At 39.7% G+C, this 22,839-nt stretch overlaps 1 protein-coding gene and 1 long non-coding RNA gene across 3 annotated transcripts in view; both read right to left on the reverse strand.

Annotated features, from left to right (window-relative positions):
- LOC309605146 overlaps window positions 1–22,839 on the reverse strand; it is a 303,910-nt gene that overhangs the window by 192,960 nt on the left and 88,111 nt on the right. The gene's annotated exons all lie outside the window — the stretch shown is intronic.
- The window catches only part of RAB38 (RAB38, member RAS oncogene family), a gene marked incomplete at its 3' end in the record, with an annotated part of 63,099 nt that overhangs the window by 31,488 nt on the left and 8,772 nt on the right, over window positions 1–22,839 (reverse strand). For both annotated transcript variants that reach the window (XM_082340533.1, XM_082340534.1), the window contains exon 2: window positions 8,199–8,479. In XM_082340533.1, coding sequence (XP_082196659.1) covers window positions 8,199–8,479 — 281 coding nt within the window. The remainder of the gene's footprint in view (window positions 1–8,198; window positions 8,480–22,839) is intronic.

A 22,839-nucleotide genomic window follows, 5' to 3' on the forward strand; every position in this document is an offset into this window, starting at 1 on the left:
CCATACTGTTCTCCATAGTGGCTGTATCAATTTACATTCTTAGGTGTCTAAATCTGAATCAAGAAGTAGAGCTTACAGAAGATTTTTGAACTAGACTGTGATGAAATCAAGTGATTCCTTGGGTAGGTTGAGATTTTAGCACCATGCTGTACAGACTACCACGAGCAAGGTCTGGAGACTATTTAAAGTTGTCTAAGCACGAAACAGGAAGGACCTGCGCTGTAGGTAATGAAAATGTGAACCATGCAGGAGAGGATGACAAATGCAACTCCTGCCTCCTGCACACCAAGCTGTGGTTATAGCCTCTGAGGGTCTGTTTCTATTTTCCTACAATGTCTTAGTCATAATTGGATCTCATATTATCTAGCAAATTATTAGCATAGACCTAGAAAACCTCTGGAGAGCCAATTAGCTAAAGATAAAAATTAAAATGTTATTCTTAATTTATACTGATTCCTAAGCAGGTGAGTTGCTTGAATTTGAGACTCTTGTACTTAAGCTATGCTCAATTTCAAGAAATGATTCCATTTTTCATGCAGGGCATTAAGAATCTGTCAAAAACGATGATTCAAACAGTTGTACTACAGACTAGTGGTCATTATATGAAATGATCATGACTATTAACCATTGCCATCATTTCCTTTAATGATACCTTCTAACTTTGCTCTGATTTTGCATTTTTAGATTGGGCCCTTCCTTTTATGTTCCTAAGTACAACTAGCTCTAAGCAGATTGGCTAAAAAAATAAGGTTAAACGTGCTGTGTCCCAGTTAAGTCAGGGGAGGCACATCCTACAACCCCATCTAAAGTCTTTGGAGATGGATGCCTAAAACGTGGCCTAACTACTTCCCTTAGGGAATTCTGGAATTTTAAGAGGAACAGGCACCTAATAGTATGCTCTGAATCCAGAAAAGGCTTAATACACATTGTTCACAGCACAGACCTGAATAGTCATTCAATACAAATTGTGTTGAATCAATGAATGCACCAGTGACTATCAAGAATTTTTTCATGGATTGACATTTAAAAATTGGGAATAACCAGAAATGGCCTACTACCCAACTTAAAAATAAAAAGATTAAAAAAAATGATTAAAAAAGGACTTAGAATAACTGTCTACCCATACTCAAGTGCAATTATCTATGCATTTCCAGTTTGTATAAATGCATTATATATATTTTCTAAAAGCCTATAAGAAGAAATGATGTGTGATCCTACCCTTCAAGCAGCTTCTAGAAAACTAGCTACTTAACTGCTGCATATTTTAGCTTTCATAGCAATTAAAAAAAAAAAATAATAATAATGGAAAAAGCTCACTAAACAATGGAAGACAGAAAACTTTCTCTTTAAAAGATAATTCTAGGCCAGTATTTCCTAAGCGTGTTCTATTAGTTTGTTAAGTGTTCTACGTGGCCAAAAACATTTACAAACTGCTGCATGGTATGGTCCCCTTTTGGAGGAGATAGTGAAAAAACTATTATATGAATGACATACCATCATTTTAGAGATACACACTGACTAGAGGACATACCTTGATTCTGAAATGTTAACATAGGAAAGAACAAAAAGCATAAGTTAGAATCAAAGAAATAAGGTAGTAACTCTATGGTTTTAGGGAAATCACCTAAGAAGTCTCAACTTTTTTTTAAATGGTAACAAAAATAATAACCTATTCTATAGGATCATGCTAAGGACTGAATGAGTTCATACACGTAAAAATCTCTACACAAAGTTAACGTACAGCAAACCGCAAGAAACATAGCCATTTTTATTACTGGCGATTCAGAATGCACATAGGATATCAAAGGCCTGAGAAGTCCTACAGCAAGGGGAGCAGTGAAGCTGGTTTTCTTAAATGCATTTCACTGTGTATATTAATCCAGATTCTCAGTCACAAGATTCAGAAGCCGATGCTGGCTAAACATGAAATCATTGATTCAAGGGATGTTGGGTAGCTTGCAGAATTACTCAGTAGGCTACAGAAACAATAGTCTAGAGAAATCGGATCGAGCCTAAGCTTCCAGAAACTCAGATCCTACATAGAACAGGCGTGATGAGGCCCCTGCTGCCAGCTGCCACTGAGCACTAGGTCCTGTAATCTGCAAAGCTCCGAGGAACTCAACCTGAATGCAACTGTTCCTGGGACCAGCAGTGATCCTGTTTCTGTGTCAAGCAGAGGACTCAGCAAACTCCGCTATCTCCCAAGGATGGAGGTCTTTTCTGCCACCACCCTTCCCAGAAAAAAAATGGGTTCTGGGGCTTCCCTGGTGGCGCAGTGATTGAGAATCTGCCTGCTAATGCAGGGGACACGGGTTTGAGCCCTGGTCTGGGAGGATCCCACATGCCGCAGAGCAGCTAGGCCCGTGAGCCACAGCTACTGAGCCTGCGCGTCTGGAGCCTGTGCTCCGCAACAAGAGAGACCGCGATAGTGAGAGGCCCGCGCACCGCGATGAAGAGTGGCCTCTGCTTGCCAAAACTAGTGGCCTCTGCTTGCTCTCGCACAGAAATGAAGACCCAACACAGCCATAAATAAATAAATAAATAAAAATTAAAAAAAAAAATGGGTTCTGTATTGCAGCCTCTTCCTCTAGTTGCTCACTTCTGAATCAGTATGATCTGTGGAATCTAGGTCATACGCCTGTGCCCTAGCTGCAAATAAAGCAGAGGAAGAAAGTTTTGTGGACTCTTCCTGGGGAGGTGAGCCTCCCATGGCTAGAAGTTCCCCAAAGATAGCAAATGTGTTTAACAGTTACTGGAAACCCAAAACACATGAAAAATGTCCACTACACTGTGAAACACCTACTCCTCCCTCTAAAAACTATAACTTCTTACAGAGCACACTAGTGGGTATATTCCTTCCCTTAGCAGGACACACATCAACATCTTTCTTTTTAGCTCCAGGGAAGAGACGAAACTTCAATAGAGTTTAATGTTAGAAAGTGTCTTCTAGGGCACCCACTGATCTTAGAACATTCTGAGATAGAGGGTGGGCCTAAAAGTCACTATAAATAGGGTAGAAACAGACAAGGAAATCTGCCTGGAGTAGGGCATGAGGTGGAGGCTACATGACTAGAGGGCACTGCAGTTCTCTCTGTGATTGTTGTTCTCATCACCGCTTGGGTAGATCCTACTTGCCCCATTACTTCCCATCTACACTGGCATTTTCCTGGTGTCCTGTTTCTGAACACAACCACATGGGAACCACCACAGCATAAGAACAGGACGGAGCAGCCTGAGAAGGGCTGAGATATAGGAACAGACCCTTCCTCTGAGTGCATGTATCGTGTGCACCAGAGCCAGGTACAGATGGGGACACCCAGACCGGCAGATGGGCTGTGGGGACAGGTGACAGAGATAATGTGGTATGTGTGCGTGGTGGGATCAGACGTAACACATCAGGGACCCCACGTACATTCTGTCACTTAATCTCACAACAACTCTAAAAGGTAGTTGGATGTGGCCATAGAGTGAATCCAAAGGAAGTAGCTGGTGGAGATTCAGGCGACGGGCACCAAGAGAGCACCAGGTAAATGGGCCAGAAGGTCTACGGGGTCCCATCAGCCATTGAGATGGACCCGAAAGACAAGATTCTCGACCTTGGGAATGCACCAACAAGAGCAGACCAGGGCCCTCATTCTAAATAGACAAATCTGCCAAAACATATTATAAAGACTGAGCTTGGGCACAGGAATGCATAAAAGAGCCATCATTAGAGTTAAATATGATGTGAACAGTGAGATAGACGTATCAGAGCTCTATAGGCTGACCATGTAAATTAAATTACAGATCAGAAATGGGGGGAGGTTATTAATAATTATGCTAGGACCACAGGCATAAACAAGGAATGTTCGATAAAATGGGACATATGATCACCCCAGTTATATATTTCCTGGCCCTAGTGAATCCCCAGGCAGAATTCAACTAAACACGGCTAAGAAAAGGAAAGAATGCTAAGGTTGAAAACTAAAGAAAATCTGACTTAAGAGAGACTCTTTTTCTTTCTTTCCTTTGGTTTTTTATATTTGAAGAGATGATGTGAAAAACCAGAGATGCTAGCATACATTTATTTTTTATTTTTTCTTTCTTAGTTCACAGCCAGAGGCTACCATGATTATTCCAGCAACAGCACAAGGCATGAAAATTCTTGGGGAAAGTTTCTTTAGAAGATTGAAGCACAAGAGGGTAAATTTCCCTTGGCAGTGGGGTCAGCAGCAAGAAGGAGGCTGGTCTCAGTGACAAACTCCTTCAACACCCTGCTAGTTGCAGCTTCAGGTATGGCCGAGCTGATATACCCACAGGATTTCTCCAGGATGTGCCCATGAGGACAAAGCCAGACGTTGTGGACTTTGGCTCATTAGAAGTTTTGGAAACGTAAAAAAAAGGAAACCAGGTGTTTATCACCAGCCTGACTATGATGTCACTCAAGAGGACTTTCGTTGTTAGGAGATTCACTTTCTAAGAGAAAGATCTTTATGGGAAATGTTCCCTGATCCCAAAGGTAATCAACAAATGAATTGGTAGCTGTCTCCAAATGCTGCCATCTTAGCTTCAGGCAGACGGTTTGATCTGGGCCTCTGTTTTGTACATGCTGAAATACTATCCTCAGAAAGTAAGTAGAGCTTTATCAGAGATCTTTTTTCAAAAAAGACTTTTTGAACCGTTTGACACTCCAGCTTGTCAATGCTGCAGTATTGTTCCTGCGTGTCTAGGTGTCAACTTTGAATACTAACTTGGCACCGGGAAGCCATTTTCATTATTAAGACATTCAGAAGGACAATTTCAATAGTAGTATGTTTGGAGGAAAGAGAAATGTGGGTTCTACCTTTCACAATGAGGCCTTGTACCCTCTTGGTCATATTAGCAGTTCAGTGCACTTTAGCCTTGTGAAATTCCCTCCACCCTCTCTCCATACAAAGCTTCTCTTCAAAGTTTACACTTGCAGGGATTTAGAGGATTAGAAATCCAGTATCTAAGTACGTGGAGGGTCAGCCAGGCCTTAAGTTAATGAACATCATGCCCTTAAGCAGAGTTTGACACTGTAATTGTTGTGCAAGGAATGTCAGAGTGAGGTGAAAGAAAATGTCCAGAACGTCCTTTGTCCCACAAGCAATTTCAACCCTCCCCACAAATTTATAGGTGTCTTCCTTCTTTTATTTTCCTGTTAGCACTTACTGGCTATCCATCCGCCACCCCCACCCCACCCCAGATTTTACTTATGTTTTGTTGTTACTGTTATACATAAAGTCAGGATTCTGTCTGTTTTGTAAGTTTCTCTATTCCCAGTGCCTGGTACATCACAGGTGTTCCATAACATTTGTTGAATGAATGAATGATGGAAGACTCCCCTCCTCATATAAATATGAGTCATTCAATGGATGGACCTAGAGATTGTCATACTGAGTGAAGTAAGTCAGACAGAGAAAGACAAATGTCATACAATACTGGTTATATGCGGAATTTAAAAAAAATGGTACAAATGAACCTATTTACAAAGCAGAAATAGAATCACAGATGTAGAAAACAAACTTATGGCTACCAAGGGGGAAGGAAGGGGATAAATTGGGAGATTGGGATTGACATATACACACTATATATACTATTTATATACTATATACAAAATAGATAACTAATAAGAACCTACTATATAGCACAGAGAATTCTACTCAGTACTCAGTAATGACCTATATGGGAATAGAATCTAACAAAGAATGGATATATGTATATGTATAACTGATTCACTTTGCGGTACAGCAGAAACTAATACAACATTGTAAATCAACTATACTCCAAGAAAAATTAAAAAATAAAAAATAAATGAGTCATTCAATATAGACTGCCCTCCAGATGTAAGATAACCAATTAAGAAAAGGAGTTCTCCAAAATTCTACTCTTTTACCCCTGTGCCTGGAGGCTTCAAAGTATGGGGCTAAGCAATAGGTGAATGGATGAATTCACCCAGATTTTGGAATTTTTTAAAAAGCTGGACTAACATCCAAGAATCAGTCTATTAAAAATGTAATATTTCTTAAAGTTCTATAATTTAATCATATCTGCGAATGTTGCTTGACCAATCTCTCTTTACAACAATAAATTCTTCAAACAAACAAACCGAAAAGGTTCAATGAGAGCCAAGAAGTAAAAAATGACAGATACTGTGTCCTGAATCAAAGGAAAAAAAATCCTAATAAAACAGGGGAAACAAAGGATTTTAAAAGGAAAGAAGGGGAAAAACATACAAGCACACTGGGGCCTCAAGAAGGAAAACAAGGGGGACTTCCCTCATGGCTTAGTGGTTAAGAATCCGCCTGCCAATGCAGGGGACACGGGTTTGAGCCCTGGTCCAGGAAGATCCCACATGCCACAGAGCAACTAAGCTTGTGCGCCACAACTACTGAGCCTGCACTCTAGAGCCCGCGAGCCACAACTACTGAGCCCACGTGCCACAACTACTAAAGCCCGTGTGCCTAGAGCCCATGCTCCGCAACAAGAGAAGCCACCGCAATGAGAAGCTCATGCACCACAACGAAGATTAGCCCCCTCTCGCTGCAACTAGAGAAAGCTGTGCGCGGCAACAAAGACCCAATGCAGCCAAAAAATAATAAATAAATTTAAAAAAAATTGTTCTTTAAAAAAAAAGAAGGAAAACAAGGAACTGAGAAGTAAACATTTCTAAACATAAGGCCAATTTAGAGATAGCCCTGAGAGAAGGCAGGCACTGAGACTCTCCATGAAACAGCTGAAACAAAGGAACATCCCAACTATGACAAAATAAAGAGGCACCACCACCTTTTCCTCCTTCTCCATCACCTCCCACCCCAAGTGGCTGCTTACTCCTGCTGGTGTTTACACTTTAGTGATATTCTCATGTCAGGTTTTTCTTTGTAATCTCTAAAGTCATTACCTTAATTCAAGGCTTTGTCATTTTCCAGTAAGAATACAATTAACTACCATGTGGCTCTGTCTCCAGGTTTACTTGTCTCCAATCTACCTTTCCATAGTCCCCAGGGCAAATCGGAGCATTCTACCCTCTGTAAAACCAGTCAGAGGCTCCTCCACAGCCTATTTGAATGATGTCCATTCAAGCTATAATTTCCAACCATTCTCTAGTGATGTGCACAAAGGTTCACAACAAGGCCTAAGTGTGAATTTCCGTAAGTGCAGAGACAATGCCTATCTTATTCACAGCTGAATCCCAAACAACTAGCGCAGTGCCTGCGCTCCCACACGTATCTAATATGTGTGTTCCACAAATAAATAAAAATGGAAAAGTCGTGATATAAAGCTATGCAGAATGCAATCTTAATAATGTAAAATGTTCATATATATTTATATGCGCACAGAAAATCTCAGAAAGATGTAGTAAACCATTTACTTTTAATTCATGCTTTTTAAAAAATTTTTCAAAATTTATGATGATACTATTTTTCTCTCTGATACTGAGATACAAAAATATAAACAGAGACAAAAGGGAGTAGGGCAAAAATTGTGCCCCCAACACGTCAGATAACAGCATGGGGCCTAATGGGAAGAGTAAAACCCCTCACCATGCCGCACTGGATTCTGCATCTTCCAGCCCTGACTCTGCCCCCACTTCCTGCTACTCCTCTACCACCCAGGAGAGTGAGCAGTACCAAGCCACACCATGTTCTTCACATTGGTATTTGCCATTTACTCTCTCACCCCACTCTTCCGGTATTCCCAGTGTGCTAGTTCTGTGTTCTTGCCATCTTTTCATTTCTAGGGCCAAGCGCAATCCCCAGCATACAGAAGAACATAATAAGTGTTGCTGGGGTAAACTAATTTGCACTTGAATGAAGCAGTGACACTGAATGTGAGGCCCATTTCTTTCATTGACTCTAAAACCACACTCACCTAACAGGGTTGCTGTGAGGACTAAATGAGAAAGTGCACAAAAAGCATGCCTGACACAAAATAAGCCCTCAATAAATGAACACGGTTATTAAACATTATCAATGTGATCATGCACAAGTTGCTTTGCTGCCTTAGCCACAGTCATCTTAAATTGTGGATAATAGTTCCACTCATCCCCTTGAAATGAGAAAGAGCTTAAAGCAGTTTGGGAATTATAAATCACTAAACAAACACATACTGTTAACATGATGATAATGACGATGATTATATGCCATTTTCTTTGTGAATCTTGCCTACAATAATTTTATCCTTTAAGGTCACATTACCTTTGCTGATGTTTCAAACCATCCTACGAAACCATGCTCCTTGCAGAACTGGTCCATCTTGAGGCCATTGTTCATGAGCACATCTTTCCCCTGGTCACATTTGTTGGCCAACAAAACCACTGACACTGGTTTGCCATTAGGGAGACTTAACTTTGAGTCCAAATCATTTTTCCACTTTGTCACTGCTTCAAATGTAGCTGGCCTGGTGACATCGAAGACAATAAATGCACCCATAGCTTCTCGGTAATAGACCCTCGTCATGTTTCCAAATCTTTCTTGACCTATCACCAAAAAGAAATAGAAATCAAAAACACATTACAGTTGTAAACTGAATCATATATGGGAACCTAATAAGACCTCATATGAGCAGACCACTCAGTAAAGTGCTTCATTGCTTATCTTTAAAGAATGCACTAAATATGCAGTCAGGCAGCTCTGATTTTGATCTTTGAGTCCCGAGGGGATTCATTCATTTAATAAGTATTTACTGAAATGTCTGTGTACCATGTAACATTCCAGAACTGTGCTAATACAGTATCCCACTAGCCACATATGGTTACTTCAGTTTAAATTAATTAAAACTAAATAAAATTTAAAATTCAGTTCCTCAGTCACACTAGCTAGCTACATTTCAAGTGTTCAATAACCACATGTGGTTAGTGGCTACAGTATTAGACACTCCAAGATAGAACATTTCCATTATCATAGAATGTTCTATTGGACAACATTGTTCTAAATACTTGGGATACAATGATTAAAGCATGAAAATCCCTACCATGATGGAGCTTACATTTTAGTGGGACGATAGATTAGTATGTTACAAAGGCATCCACAGTCAACGTCAATCAAGGATAACAGTAATAGCTAGCATTTATTGTATGTTCACTAACCATCAGTGATGTGATTCCCATAAATAATCATTAAGGTACAATTATTAGCCCCATTTTAAAGTGACAAAATTGAGACCAGTATGGCTAAGTAACTTGTTCAAATTATACAGATGGTAAGCTTAAGAAGTTACAATTCAAATCTGAGCTTTTTGAATCCAGAGCCCATAGTCATTTACCAACATTGAATACTCTCAACCACTGAGCCATAGTCTTATACTATCTCTCCCCCAGGTTTATATACCAGGAGTGTCCCATTCAACTCAACTGAACAGATAACACATACTTACGCATCAATGCCAGTCTCTGAGCTACATGCTAGGATTACGACAGTGAACCTGAGGGCCCATAACCTTAACTAGTCTACAGTCTATGGGATAAGAAAAGCACTCTGACATAGAAATAAACAAACAAAGAAATAAATAAATGGATTAGTCTTAGACCAGTCAGCTAGAATCAGTTTTGCTCTGATTCTTAATTTTCTAAATGAATATTGGCAAATTTCTTAAACACACTAAATTTAGCTTTCTTCATCTGCAAAATGGCGGTAATAATATGCACCTCACAGGGTTGTTATGTGGATGAACTGAATTAACACATGTGAAACATCCAGCACAGTCCCTTACAACTCGTTGGTACTTGAGTTTTCCCTCCCTTTCTTCAGCATGTTAAAAATTATGAAAGACAATATGACAAAGGTAGTGAAATCAGAGTTCTAGACCAGAGTTTATGAAAGAAAATTACAGGAATTTGAGCTGATCAACCAAAATGAACAAAATCCTATTGCTTGTAAGTCTATCCACTAGTAGTTGCTGAAGACAGGAGCTGTTGAAGACTGGGTTTATATTTTCTGAACCCAAAACTCCCAAAGTGTATGACCAAAGTTTTTTAATTCTGATTTGGGAATTTCTTTGTGTTCAGAGTCTTATGAAGTTTTAAAAATTAAAACAAAGTTAAGTGTGTATTGAATAAGCCAACTTATCTTAAAAAAATAAAATGCTGAAACTGGCATGTATCTAAGAACATATAGGTCAACAAACCTTTAAGAACACTTTACACTTAAGTTTGTGTTCAAGGTTTTGTGACGGTGAGTTTTAATTCAAGTTATCGAATTCTTTTGTAGGTCATGTTCACACTGGCATTAGCATTGCGGATTGTAAGAGGAACTGATCCATAAGCACTTATTGAAAATGCATGAAGGTCAAGGCTTCCTATCCTAGTGTGCGAGCCTGTGTGCTCAAGCATGTATCACTGGAAAGAAGAACACTTTGTCTGGGCCAGCTCATGTCCATCAGAAAATATTTCTTACATGGGTTATACCAGCATTTAAAAAAATTTCCCACAGTCATCTAGTCAATGAAAGAAAGTGGTATAATACTCCTCATATGACACAAAACCCACAGATGAACTTTCATTTTTTCCAATGAGTTCTTAATTTCATGCTTTTCCTTTTTTTGTTTTTTTTTTAGTTCCTTATGCATACAGTGATTTCCTTTGATACTGATCAGGGTGGCCATGACATTTCAGGAAGATAGGGGAAAAAGGCCCTCTGTTATCATTCAGAACTCTGAAGGCCTCTAGGCTTTTTAAGGATGTCTTATGATCCCTTTCAGGGAACTAATCAGATGAAGGGCAAAGTCATGGGTTATTCAATAATCTGCTTGTCCAGGGGTTTTCATAGTAGAGTAAGGCAGCCCTCAAGAAGAAAGATTTTACATTTCAAATATACGGCAAAAGGTCATTTTTAAGACTATGCAAAAAAGCACACTATAGGCTTACACCTTCACAGGGATTGTGTGTGTGTGTGTTTGAGTTTGTGAGGGTATGTGTGTCAGATCAGAAACAGGAAGAAAAAAGTTTGTTTCTAGAAAGAAAAGACCTTTGTATATTGAGGTCACTGGGCCAGGAGACTTGGAAAGTTTGTATTTTTGGCATTCCAGCAAGAGGTCACATTCAGCCCAGGGCCTTTCCAGCACTCATTTTATCCTGCCTTTGTCAGCTGACAGCCCTGTCTGCTGTTTCTTAAGAAAAGAATGAGAACCATGTGACTCTTCGTGAGTGCCTACATATGGACAAAGTACAGACCTGATGAAACTATCATAGGTGATTTACTTTAAAAAAAAAAAAGACTGTAGTTCAAAAAAATGCCATTGGAGTTAAATCACTGATTCGACACACATTTACTGAATAATACGATCCAGGTTCTGTGTTTTGTGCTGCAGATACAGAATTTTTGTCCTTGAGGAACTTCGAAACTAAGAAGTGTTATACTGGATGCATGGACCAAAAATGATCCAGGTCACCATGTAGGTCCCCATTTCTTGTAGTCTCCAAGCACACACTCCATAGCCATGTAGATGCGGCTCGTGATTCAGTTCTCAGCCTCAAGGGATATTAAACGACAGAGCAATCAACTGCCTCACAAACGTTAGTACAAAGCTTGTGGTAATAATTTGGATAACCTCCCACAGAAGGCACTAAATTGATGGGTCAGAAGACAGGGCATCTTCATTTTAATCCCTCGTTACCAGTGCAGTCTTAGACAACTAAATTTCTCTCCCTGAGACTCAGTTTTCTCATCTGTAAAATGAAGTTATTCTGGCCTATCCCTACAGCCCCTTTCTGTTTTCATGCCTTCTACCCCTATGATACCACCATTAAATCAACATCTGGTCCTCTGTTCCAACTGCATGAAGTGGCCCATTTGGTGTCATGGACTCAGCTAAAAACATACACCAGCAACATAGCCATAGTGTGTATTTAATATTTTTCACTTGGTAATTAGTACTATCCAGATGCTCTTAGCGGGCATAACCAAGTAGTGTACCTTCTAGACGGCATAAAAACAACAAGAGCGTTTTCTATTAACCAACTAGCTCTGTGACCTCAGATTAGCCACTTCACCATTCTGAGCCTCCGTTTCCTCATTGGTCAAAATAAAGAACTGGAATGGATACGTAAACTAAATTCATTATTACCTCTGATAACCCCGCTTGATCAACCTCCCCAGTATGCAGGCATCCAGCTGTCTACCTCCCACCCCTCCTGTGTTCCCCACGCTGGTTCACAGCATCACCACCTACACTGCCACCCAGAGTGGTACCTTCAAGTCATCTTCCAACGCCTTCCTCATCCCCATATCCAAAGGGTCTCCAACATCCTATCGACACTTCCATTTCAAAAGGGGCTCTTGACTTTGCCCCCTCCTCTCCATCAGCACTGCCACTGATGTACTTCAGGCCCTCATTGCTCCTCATCTGGACCGCTGAAAACTCCTAACTGGGGCTCTCAGCATCTCAATTTTTGTCACTCCCTCTCTCCCTTAAAATAAATGTAAATATAACACAGGTTTTTAGACAGTTGCCATTCAGGCAGCATAAGAAATCACCTGCTGGGTATATATAAAGGAAATGAAATCACTGCCTTGAAGAGATATCTGCACACCTATGTTCTTTGCAGCATTAGTGACAATAGCCAAGACATAGAAACAACCTAAATGTCCATCGACAGATGAATGGGTAAAGAAAATGTGCTGCGGTCGTCTCTCAGTATCCACAGGGGATTGGTTCCAGGACCCACTAAAGATACGAAAATCCCAGGGTGCTCAAGTCCCTGATAAAATGACCTAGTACACCCACCCTCTGTATCTGCAGATGTGGAATCTGCAGATACGGAAGACCAACTATATACATGTACAACAGAATGTTATTCAGTCATAAAAAAAGAAGGAAATCCTGCCTTTTGCAACAACATGCGCAAATGCTATGAGAGCATTATGTTAAGGAAATAAGTCAGAGGAAGAAAAATACTGTACAATCTCACTTATGTGAGGAATCTAAAAAAGCCATAAACAGTCAAAATTCGTTAAAACAGAGAGTAGAACAGTGGTTGCCAGAGGCTAGGGGATGGGAGAAATGGGGAGATGTTGGTCAAAGGGTATAAACTTCTAGCTGTAAGATGAATACATTCTGGGGATCTGATGTACAGTATGGTGACTATAGTCAACAATACTGTATTACATAATAGAAAGTTGCTGAAAGACTAAGTCTTATATGTTCTCACCAAACACACACACAAAAAGGTAATTAGGTGAGGTGATAAAGATGTTAACTAACCTCACTGTGGTAATGATTTCACAATATAGATATATATCAAGTCATCATGTTGTACACCTTAAACTTACACAAAGTGATATGTCAATTATATCTCAATAGAGCTGGGGGGGAAAAGAAATCATCTGAGCTGAAAAAAAAATTAATTACATGGGACTGAGTGAACTGATGAGGATGATTATAATTTTTGTGACTTTCTGTTTGAATTAAAAAAAAAAAAAACCCCACCCCCCCAAAAAAAGAAAGAAATCATCTGAGCTATTTAAGGACCACCCACTCCCAGGGCATCCTCCTCAGAGATTCTTATTGTACTGGTTTTGTGTGGGACCCAGGAAACTGTTTTTTAAAGCCCTCCCTAGGTGAAGTCTTAAAACTTCTATTTCTATCAGAATCCACTTTCAAAATATAAATATTACCATGATGCTCTGCTCTTTTAGCCCTCCAATGACTCTTACATTACACTTTTATGAAGACTACACATTTGGAGCCTGTGGCTCCAACCACCCTTCCAAACTCCTCTCCTGTCCCTTCCTTCAGAGTGCTCCACAGGCAAGCCACACCGGACTACTTGTCCTTCCTGAAACACATCCTGCATTACTCCCTGGCTTTTCTTGCCTTTTTGCAGCTCTGTTCCCAAAGCCTGAATTGCCTCCCCATCTCCCCTCTCACCTTCAGTCAAATCCTATGCAGCCTATCATTGTGCCCTGAAATCTCACACATCCTGCCAGCTGGAACCATGGCTCCCTTTTTCACGACCCCATAGCACTTTCTTTATCCTATTCCATTCACTCTTATCATGCTGTGTCTTCATGCTTCTCTCTCCAACGTGGCGTTGGAAAAACCTGGAAAACAGGTTGGTCACATTTTAAGGTTGTAAATCCGCGGCCTATTTCTCCACTTTTTGGATATGGTATAGCTCACGACACTATAGTAGAAATAAACTGAAATTAAGATTCCTCCTTCCTCTAAATTACAGCGTTGTCTTGTATTCATGAGCCAATGCCACATACTGATGCACTTTATATTCTGCTCTTGTTTTCAGCAAATAATCAATAGATGTTCACTGATGGAGAAAATTAACATTATTCTAACAGGGTTATGTGCATATCTGTTGCAACGAGTTTCAGACTGGAATGTTATGTTTTTGTAATCATTCTCATCCTCTTAAGAAATAATCTCTTGGAATCAGTTTACTCTATTCTAAACATATATTTTTGGGGTCATGGCACAATCAGTAGAGCTAAAAGTACCACCAAGGCATGTTCTTTATTTCTAGACAGTAATGGTCTGAAAAGCAGGAAAATAAAACCAAAAGTAAATATGAGTTGTGAACAAGGATCTGAAGGAAAAAAAACTGTCCAATTGCTATGATGATCAAACGGCCACTGAACTTATAGTGGCATAAGCTGGTTTTGAAGGCTCAGGAACACCCACAGACTAGGGTCAGAGTCAGGCCAACAACCTGGTAAGAAAAGTTTCCTCCATTTTTTAAGAGCCCATCTGACCCTCTGGCAGTGGTTCTGAAACTTTTTCTTCTTCTCTCCTCACTTCTTTGCTCCGCCAAACCAGCGACAGGAAAGTGTCAATCGATCACCATTTTTCCAAGTCATCTAGGCTTCTATTCTAGAATTAACCTTGTGTAATCTCCCCCTACAAAACTGCCAACCTCTCTCCCTAGCCAGACCAAGTTTGTGCAGCCCCATGACAAACACTGCCCTGTGTGCCCAGTAAGTGTTCAGTAAGACCTCTTTGCTGAGTGAAGTATTATAACCCCTAATACTGTAGTCCCTCCCAATGATTACTGGCAGGCTTAACAAGTCTTTAAGAGTCATCCTCTGCCATGTCACTAGCAATCATCACTTTCTTTCCACTCCCAGTGAAATCACTTAAAGTTTGTCTCATCTCACCTCATTTCTTTCATTCATCTAACAAAAAATTTTGAACTCCAGTTAATTTCCAGACACTAGAAACACGCAACTAGAAAAAATCAGCAGCTAAGAAAAAACAATTAAAAATCGTTGCCCTCATGAAGCTTACATTCTAGTAAAAAGAGATCAACAGTAAACAAAAAAGTAAGATACATATAATACTACATTATCTGGTAAAAAGTACTACGGAGAGAAATAAAGCGGCAAAGGAGAAACGGGCATGCTGGAGGCGAGGGTAAAGTTAAGCCGGATGGATAAGGATGGCTCACTAAGAAGGTATCATTTGAGTAAAGACTAAAAAGAGGTAAAGGAACAAGTCATATGGATGTTTAGGAGAAGAGGGCTTTAGACAGAGGGAACGGCAAGTACAAAGATGCAGAGGCACAGATGTGTCTGGCCAGCATGTGGAGAACAGCAAGGAGACTGTTGGCTGGAGAGGGCTGAGCAAGGAGAAGAGTAGCCTGTGATGAGGCAGGCAGATCACAGGATCCAGACTGTAGACGGTTTCAGGCTATTATACTGATGCTGCCTTTTATTCTGGATGAAAGAAGAAAGCGCTGAAGGATTGTGAGCAGATGAGAAACGTAAACTGACAGAAGCAAGTGGATAACTGTGGTTGCTGCATTGAGGAATGACTTAGTCAAGGTCGGAAGCAGGGAAACCATAATCCAGGCAAGAGATAATGATGTGGACCAAAGTGGTAGTGGTGAAGATGGTCCAGATTGGTTGTTTACTGGATATATTTGGAGATAGAGAAGATAGGTGGGCTATAAATTATGAGATGATTCAAGCATGACCCCTAAGCTTTTGACCTGAATTTTTGAAAGTATGGAGTTGCCATTAGCTGAGATGGAGTAGCCTTTTGGAGGCACAGGTTTTATGGAAGTAGATTGGGGCTTTGACATGTTAGGTTTGAGATGTCCGTTACACAGATATGTCGAATAGGCAGCTGGATATAGGAGTCTGAAGTTCCAGGGCGGGGGGTCAGGACCGGAGATTTACCTTGTATTTTAATTTCTGTACACCTCTGCCAGATTCACCAACCAAAGCCCTCTTTTCACCCTATCATTTGCCTACTTAAACCCACTACTGCCTAAAACAGATGCCAAAATTTGGAGGTTAGACGGCTAACATGTTATGTGACCCACACAAGATTTAAAGCAATTTGAGCTATTTCCCAACAGTTATAAATTGGAAGATAAATACAAATATTGGAATGTCTTAAAAACTCAGAATATTCAGAAATCCAGGGTCTGCATTATATGAATAATGTTGTCAAGTTCACTTGTGCTGATCAGTACCAAACACTCAATGTTAAAGAGAAAAAGCTGGCTGAGATACTATTCCTTTGACATTGTTAGATACCACAAAAAACTGCTCTAAATTTAAATTTATGTATCTATATCCATTTTATTAAAATAATTCTAACAAAATATTTAGAATTCAATGAAATTTATATAGTTTTATTTTAAAATAAATCATTGCTATTGATCCATTTTTCTTATGCTAAGTCTCTTATAGATGGTTACGTAGGATCCCATGATTGTTTCTTTGCATCAAAATACTCTTTAACACACTTGGCCTCATTCCTAATACATCCATCTAGCTGTATGTGACGTTTTGTGGAGAAACAAAATGGGAGTCAGGATTAAGGGGAAGTTTTGTGCCCATTTCCTAGGGAAACAAGGAGCAGTAGCTTGCGTGGTCCAGAAGTGAGAACAGATTTTTCAGAGAGGACCTCGAAAGATAAACAAATGTTGGCCAGGTAGAGAGAAGACTTCATTTATTTTACCCTCTGGGCTCCTATGGGATTTTTAAGGTTGGACACCTCGATCTAGAAGTTAAAGGCTAATCCTCTGACTGAGGTCAGGGTCCTGCCCCAAACTATGCCTTGCTAGGCTCTGCTAAGTTCTGCCTCTTGCTTTCATTCACACTCATTCCATGGCACTCCCATCCTCACTGGAACATACCCTACCTCTGATTCTCTGCCTAACTAAATCCTACGTATTCTTCAAGGTTGTACCAAACCCTACCTTCTTGTAGCTTTTTCTGACTACTTGGCCCCGGGCTCAATTCTTTCCTCCCCTATACTCACACAGTGTTGACTGAATGTATCACTTGCTCGCCCATTCAATCAGGCCCTGCCTCGTACTGCTTTTTACATGCTGCAAACCTCCGCAGACCCTGTCCCCGGTTACACTGTAGACTCCTTGAGCCCACTGTTGAATTCCTCCAAAACTGTCCCCTATCTCTCCATAGCACATGCACTCTGAGAGCCTCTTTGTCGGTGCTCACAATGGTCTTGCGAAATAAAATGGAGCTGGTAATACAAGTACTCTTTACATAATAAAGTAGCAATTAATATTGATTTCTTATTTGTGAGAGGGAGCCCCAGCAGGGAGAGGAGTGGACTGAATAAAGCAAGATCTCTAATGCAACTCATTTACTTTCCATGCCTACTAAACTCCTGCTCATTCTTTTTTTTTTTTTTTATAATTATAACTTAGTGAATGGGTTCTTTTTTTTTTTTTTTTTTTTAGGCAGAATAATTCTTTATTTATTTTATTTATTTTATTTTTGGCTGCGTTGGGTCTTCGTTTCTGTGCCAGGGCTTTCTCCAGTTGCGGCAAGCAGGGGCCACTCCTCATCGCGGTGCGCGGATCTCTCACTATCGCGGCCTCTCTTGTTGCAGAGCACAGGCTCCAGACGCGCAGGCTCAGCAATTGTGGCTCACGGGCCTAGTTGCTCCACGGCATGTGGGATCCTCCCAGACCAGGGCTCGAACCCGTGTCCCCTGCATTGGCAGGCAGATTCTCAACCACTGCGCCACCAGGGAAGCCCCCTGCTCATTCTTAAAATCCACTCTGAAAAAAATCTGTCCCCAGTTCAGAACTGCCTCTCCACAATTTCTTTAGTTCCCCTAGAAACAGTGGCTCTCATTTCATCTTACTACTGGTTGTCACGTCTTATACGCAAGTCTTGTCTCTATTTAACAAGAAGGTAAAGCCAGATGCAGTGTATTGAATTTAGCTAGAGTGTGCAAGAGAATAGGATGGCATAAAAAGTAACAATTGGTTTCTTAGGGTCCATAAGCAATAGCATTATAGATAGCAAGGGTGGCTGGGTTATAGTGATCTATGTTTAAATTAAACTTTGGAAATATTCTCATTAAATTCTAAATTTATATTTAAATTTAAAGTTGTGTGTGTGTGTGTGTGTGTGTGTGAAAATGAGTATCCCAGTACCTCAGGAGATTTTTTTTCAGAATTATTTTTGACTAGGGTCTGACACTACTCAGTTTAAATGAAATAACTCACTTGGATAGAGAAGAAACAAGATCATATAGTAATGCGGTGTCCAATATTGGATGGAGGGAGGGAATGAAACCACGCCACAGAAGAGAGGTTGGCAAGAATCAAGATAGAAGGATCAGCATCTCATGTTTTTAATTAAACCAATTACAACCTAAACAAATACCTAGCAAACAACCTAAAACTACGTCCACTGAATTACAAGCTCAAATGCATTAAATAAAAAGCTATCTTTGAATTACTTACCATTTGAGCCATCACCTCTAAGTAACCTTTAAAGATACTTTTATAAATAACTCACAAGGGACCCTGGACTCTAAGGGTTTCACTCTTAAAGAATTTCCAGATTCCTTCAGAGGTAAAATTCCCCAAATGTGTGCCAACGTGCTTTGGGGGTGCCTCAGTGAACTCACAGGGTTACAACAAGATAATTTTAAATTTTAAGGCAAGCACAGTGGTGCTCAAGATAAATCAGACACCTCAGGAACGACTAGCTAGAGGCAGTTCAAAATTTTAACATTAGATTGTACTACATTCCCTTTGATGTGATCATATCTTTTTGAAGCTGGGGTTTTTGCAGTTTGTGGGATAAAAAGCAAGAGTCATGTGAAAATCAATGAGAAACAGGAAATGAGGGTGGGGGTGTCCACTATGACTCAAAGTTTTGAGATACTATTCCATGGCCCAAAGCAATGCATATGCCAATAATAAATATAGTTATTAAAAGTGAAATAAAAATCATTTTCTTTTAATTTCTGTTTTCCATTTTTTCCAAAGGGCTATTAAGTTATTAAACTATAATACTTATTAAATTGTTTGGTGCTAACTATTTAATAAACAGAGCTTTTAGGTATTTCTATTGTCTTAGAGGCACCTTGAAAAAATTACTTTGACGCCAAAGGTTCTGTGAACTGTGGAAGTTTGAGACCCTCACCCAAGTCTAATCTGGAGGATTGTTTTCTTTAAGTTTAAAACATACACACACACACATACACACACCCCTCTACCACCGTACAAGACTTTTTTTATTCCAATAACATCAAGCATCATAGCCATTCTTATCTTTAATTCTCAAACTACAGACTGTGTCCCTTAGGCACTGTGGTTTTCCTGTCTAAAGTAGTATATTAGTATGGTTCTTATTAAGCCAAACCAATGACATAGTCTAAGCAATGATGTGTGCAAAGAACTCAGCTCATCCAATTCTTAGCCCTGTCCAAAGTAGAAAGGTTAAAAATAATAATAAATATTCCTTTAAAATAAATAACGTGCATCTTCAAAATGCAACTTAATCCATGATACGTGAAAACTATTGCAATGTTATATTACACAATAGGAAATAGTAGAGTGGAGTGGTTACAAAATAGAATTTGTAACTAGACAAATCTCAGTTCATATCCCAGCACCATCTCTTACCTTCTGTGTGACTTTTGAAAAGTTTTGAGCGTTTATCTGTTTTCTAGCCTGTATAAGCATAGCTCTCTCCTCTTTATGATAGGGTTAGTAACAGTACCTACAGATCAGTTCCTTGTGAGCAGTAAATAAAATGATACATAAAAATGCACAGCACCATGCCTAACACCCAATAAATGGTGGCTATTAATAACACGTTATATTGTAGGGGGAAAACAGTCCTCCCAACAAGTAATTTAAATCAATTTGTTTTCAACTTCACCCTACAAATTAGATTGAAATGTGTTTGAATCCCTCACACTGTAGATAATTTCTTGGTCTCCAATAGGCTGAGGAGTACACAAGAAGCTAAGTTTTCCATTGTTCTTCCTGAGAGAGCAGATGTATGTAAGGCTGATGAGGAAGAAAGGTTAAATCATGTATCAGGATAACACAGACTACAAAAAATAGCGACTTGGGGCAAAAAGTAATAATTCTGATTTCTCCCAGACATTTGAAATGATTGACTATCCTCTTCCTGAACTCTCTTCCCTTTGCATCCAAAACCTGCTTTTGCTTTTTTCTCCTCCTCCATAGTACTTTCTCCTTTTCTACTTCTTTGCTAACTCCACAGTCTTTTCATTAAATTGCGTAACAAATAATTGTGTCAAGCTCTGCTAAAAATCAGAAAGGATATCTGGAGAAGTACAACATAACTCTAATGAATTGCTGAAAGGAGATGTGCCAGAAGGGAGTAAAGTTGTGTCGGATTCAAGGGAGGAAGAGGTTACCACTGGAAGGAGAGAATTAAGTAAATCTTTGTAGAGGAGTTGCCCTTTCAGGTGGGTCTTAAACATCAAGTAGGTTTTGGATATGTTGAAATAAAGGACAGGGCATGTGAACTAGCAAGAAGGGCAGGAGCAAAGGCACAGAGGAAACAAACACAGGGTGTGAATAAGAGCAAGGAGTCCAAATGGCCACACTGGAAGCCTCATAAGGGAGCACTGGGGGAAATTATATTAGGCATGTCATTTGAAGCCGAACTGTGGGTGACTTTGGTTCACCCCAATTCCATACCACCATCCTCTCTTCTTTATGGCATGAATTCTCATAGCTGGATGAATGCTAAGTTCATTTTTTTTGTGCCCCAGTACTTGAGACAACAGCAAGACATCTGGTGTTCAAAAAGAAGTTTTTAATTCTTCAAATCCCATCATTAATAAACCAGAGAAGCCTGTATTCTGGTTCTAGTTCTACCACTAACTAGCTCTCTGAGCCTGAGAAACTAATACGAACCCCCTTTCAGAGCATAGCTTCCTCATCTGTAAAATGAAGGATTTGGTTTGATGAACCCTCAAGGTTTTAACTCTGTGAAAATTACCTTTATTACTTCATCTAATCTATCCAACAATCATAAAGAAAAACAGTTTGGTCATTTGACCTCCAAATGAATGACATTTTACTCTGAATTATGAAGATTTTATTAAATGAAGAAGCACAGTTTTTAAGAATGGTCTTTAAGGTCACTCTCCAGTTTTTATGGTGAAAAATAAAATGAATGCCAACTTAAGAAAAGTGATCACCATATTTATCGATTCTAAAATGTATGCATTTTTCATATGTAAATGTTCATAAAATTAGTCTTTCAAGCATGAAAAAAATTTTATTTTGTTCATAAACAAAAAGTTTCTTTTGTTTATTAAAGAAATTTTTAGAGCAATGATGAAATAGTTGACTGAAAATTTTTATTGAACAAATACTCATTAAGCACCCACTAGTATCAAGTACTAGGGCTACAGCTGGAAGGAAAAAGCATTCCAATGCAGTAGTAGAGGACTTCTAATCTGAAGTAAGCATGGTATATTATGAGAGCAGATAAACAGTATCTCCCTCAGTCACAGGGACTCAAAAGAGACTTCCTGAAGGAGGTGAGATGGATAAGGGACAGAGGACCCATAGAAGCTATCTAAGTAAAGAAGAGGGAAAGTGTAGTTAGCCAGAGGCAATTGTATGAGCCACAGTATAAAGGGAAAGGTAGTTGAACTGAAGGCACTATACGGTATCCAGAATGGTCAAGAATCATACATATGAGAGATGAGACTGGAATGGGTGACAGAGGCCAGATCATGAAAGGCCGTGAATTTCATGCTAAAATGTTTAGTCTTTCATTCTGAAAGTGATGAGGATGCCAAACTGGAGAACACCTAACTGGAGAATGATGCCGTGCTAAGAAGCCTCACCTCTGTAGATTACAAGCTGATGGGTGGGAAAGCTTGAGGAAGGGATGAGCATTAGGACGATGCTACAGTAGTTCAGATAAGTTGTGAAGAAGACATGGCTACTGAAAGGAGGGATAAGATAGAGTTATTTCTCAAGGTAGAAAAGACAGGATTTGATTAATATGTGAGAATAGAAAACTAAAGGGAGTGGGGAATGGTGAAATTTAAAACCTGTGTTATTTTCCATGAATAGTTTAAGATAATATAACTTCTCAACGAAGCTCTCAAACAGCTGAAAAAAAATAGTGGAACTCAATAATTTGGAACCCCAGGGTAGAGTCTCAGACTTGACTTTGCCAAGTTGATGGAGACTACTCTAGTACACCCACCTGGAAGATGAGGATCTTCCCTTGATAGAATAAACCCGAATTCCACCCCAGGAGCCACCATATCCATCTGGGAATATCCATCCCAGAATCAAAGAGAGTAAAAAAATAAAAAGGGTTCTCAATGGTTTGAAAGCAGGGCTTCCCAAAGTGAATTCTCAGAAGAGGGAGAAATCGGGCTCGAAACCTACCACAAGACAACTCTCTTCAAAATGTTTTCAGGTGAGCAATGACTCTAATGTCCAACCCCACTGGCTATTTAACACCAAACCACTTTTACTGAGCAACTATAATGTACCAGGTACCATGTTCTACTCACCCTTGGCCCAGTTTCCTCACCTATAAAACTGGAAATAATATGACCCATTTGGCAGAATCATTGTGCTGTTTAAGCTGCAAAGTTTAC

This window comes from Balaenoptera borealis (genome assembly GCF_965194805.1).
Source record: "Balaenoptera borealis genome assembly, chromosome: 11".
In the NCBI taxonomy this organism is placed as follows: domain Eukaryota; kingdom Metazoa; phylum Chordata; class Mammalia; order Artiodactyla; family Balaenopteridae; genus Balaenoptera; species Balaenoptera borealis.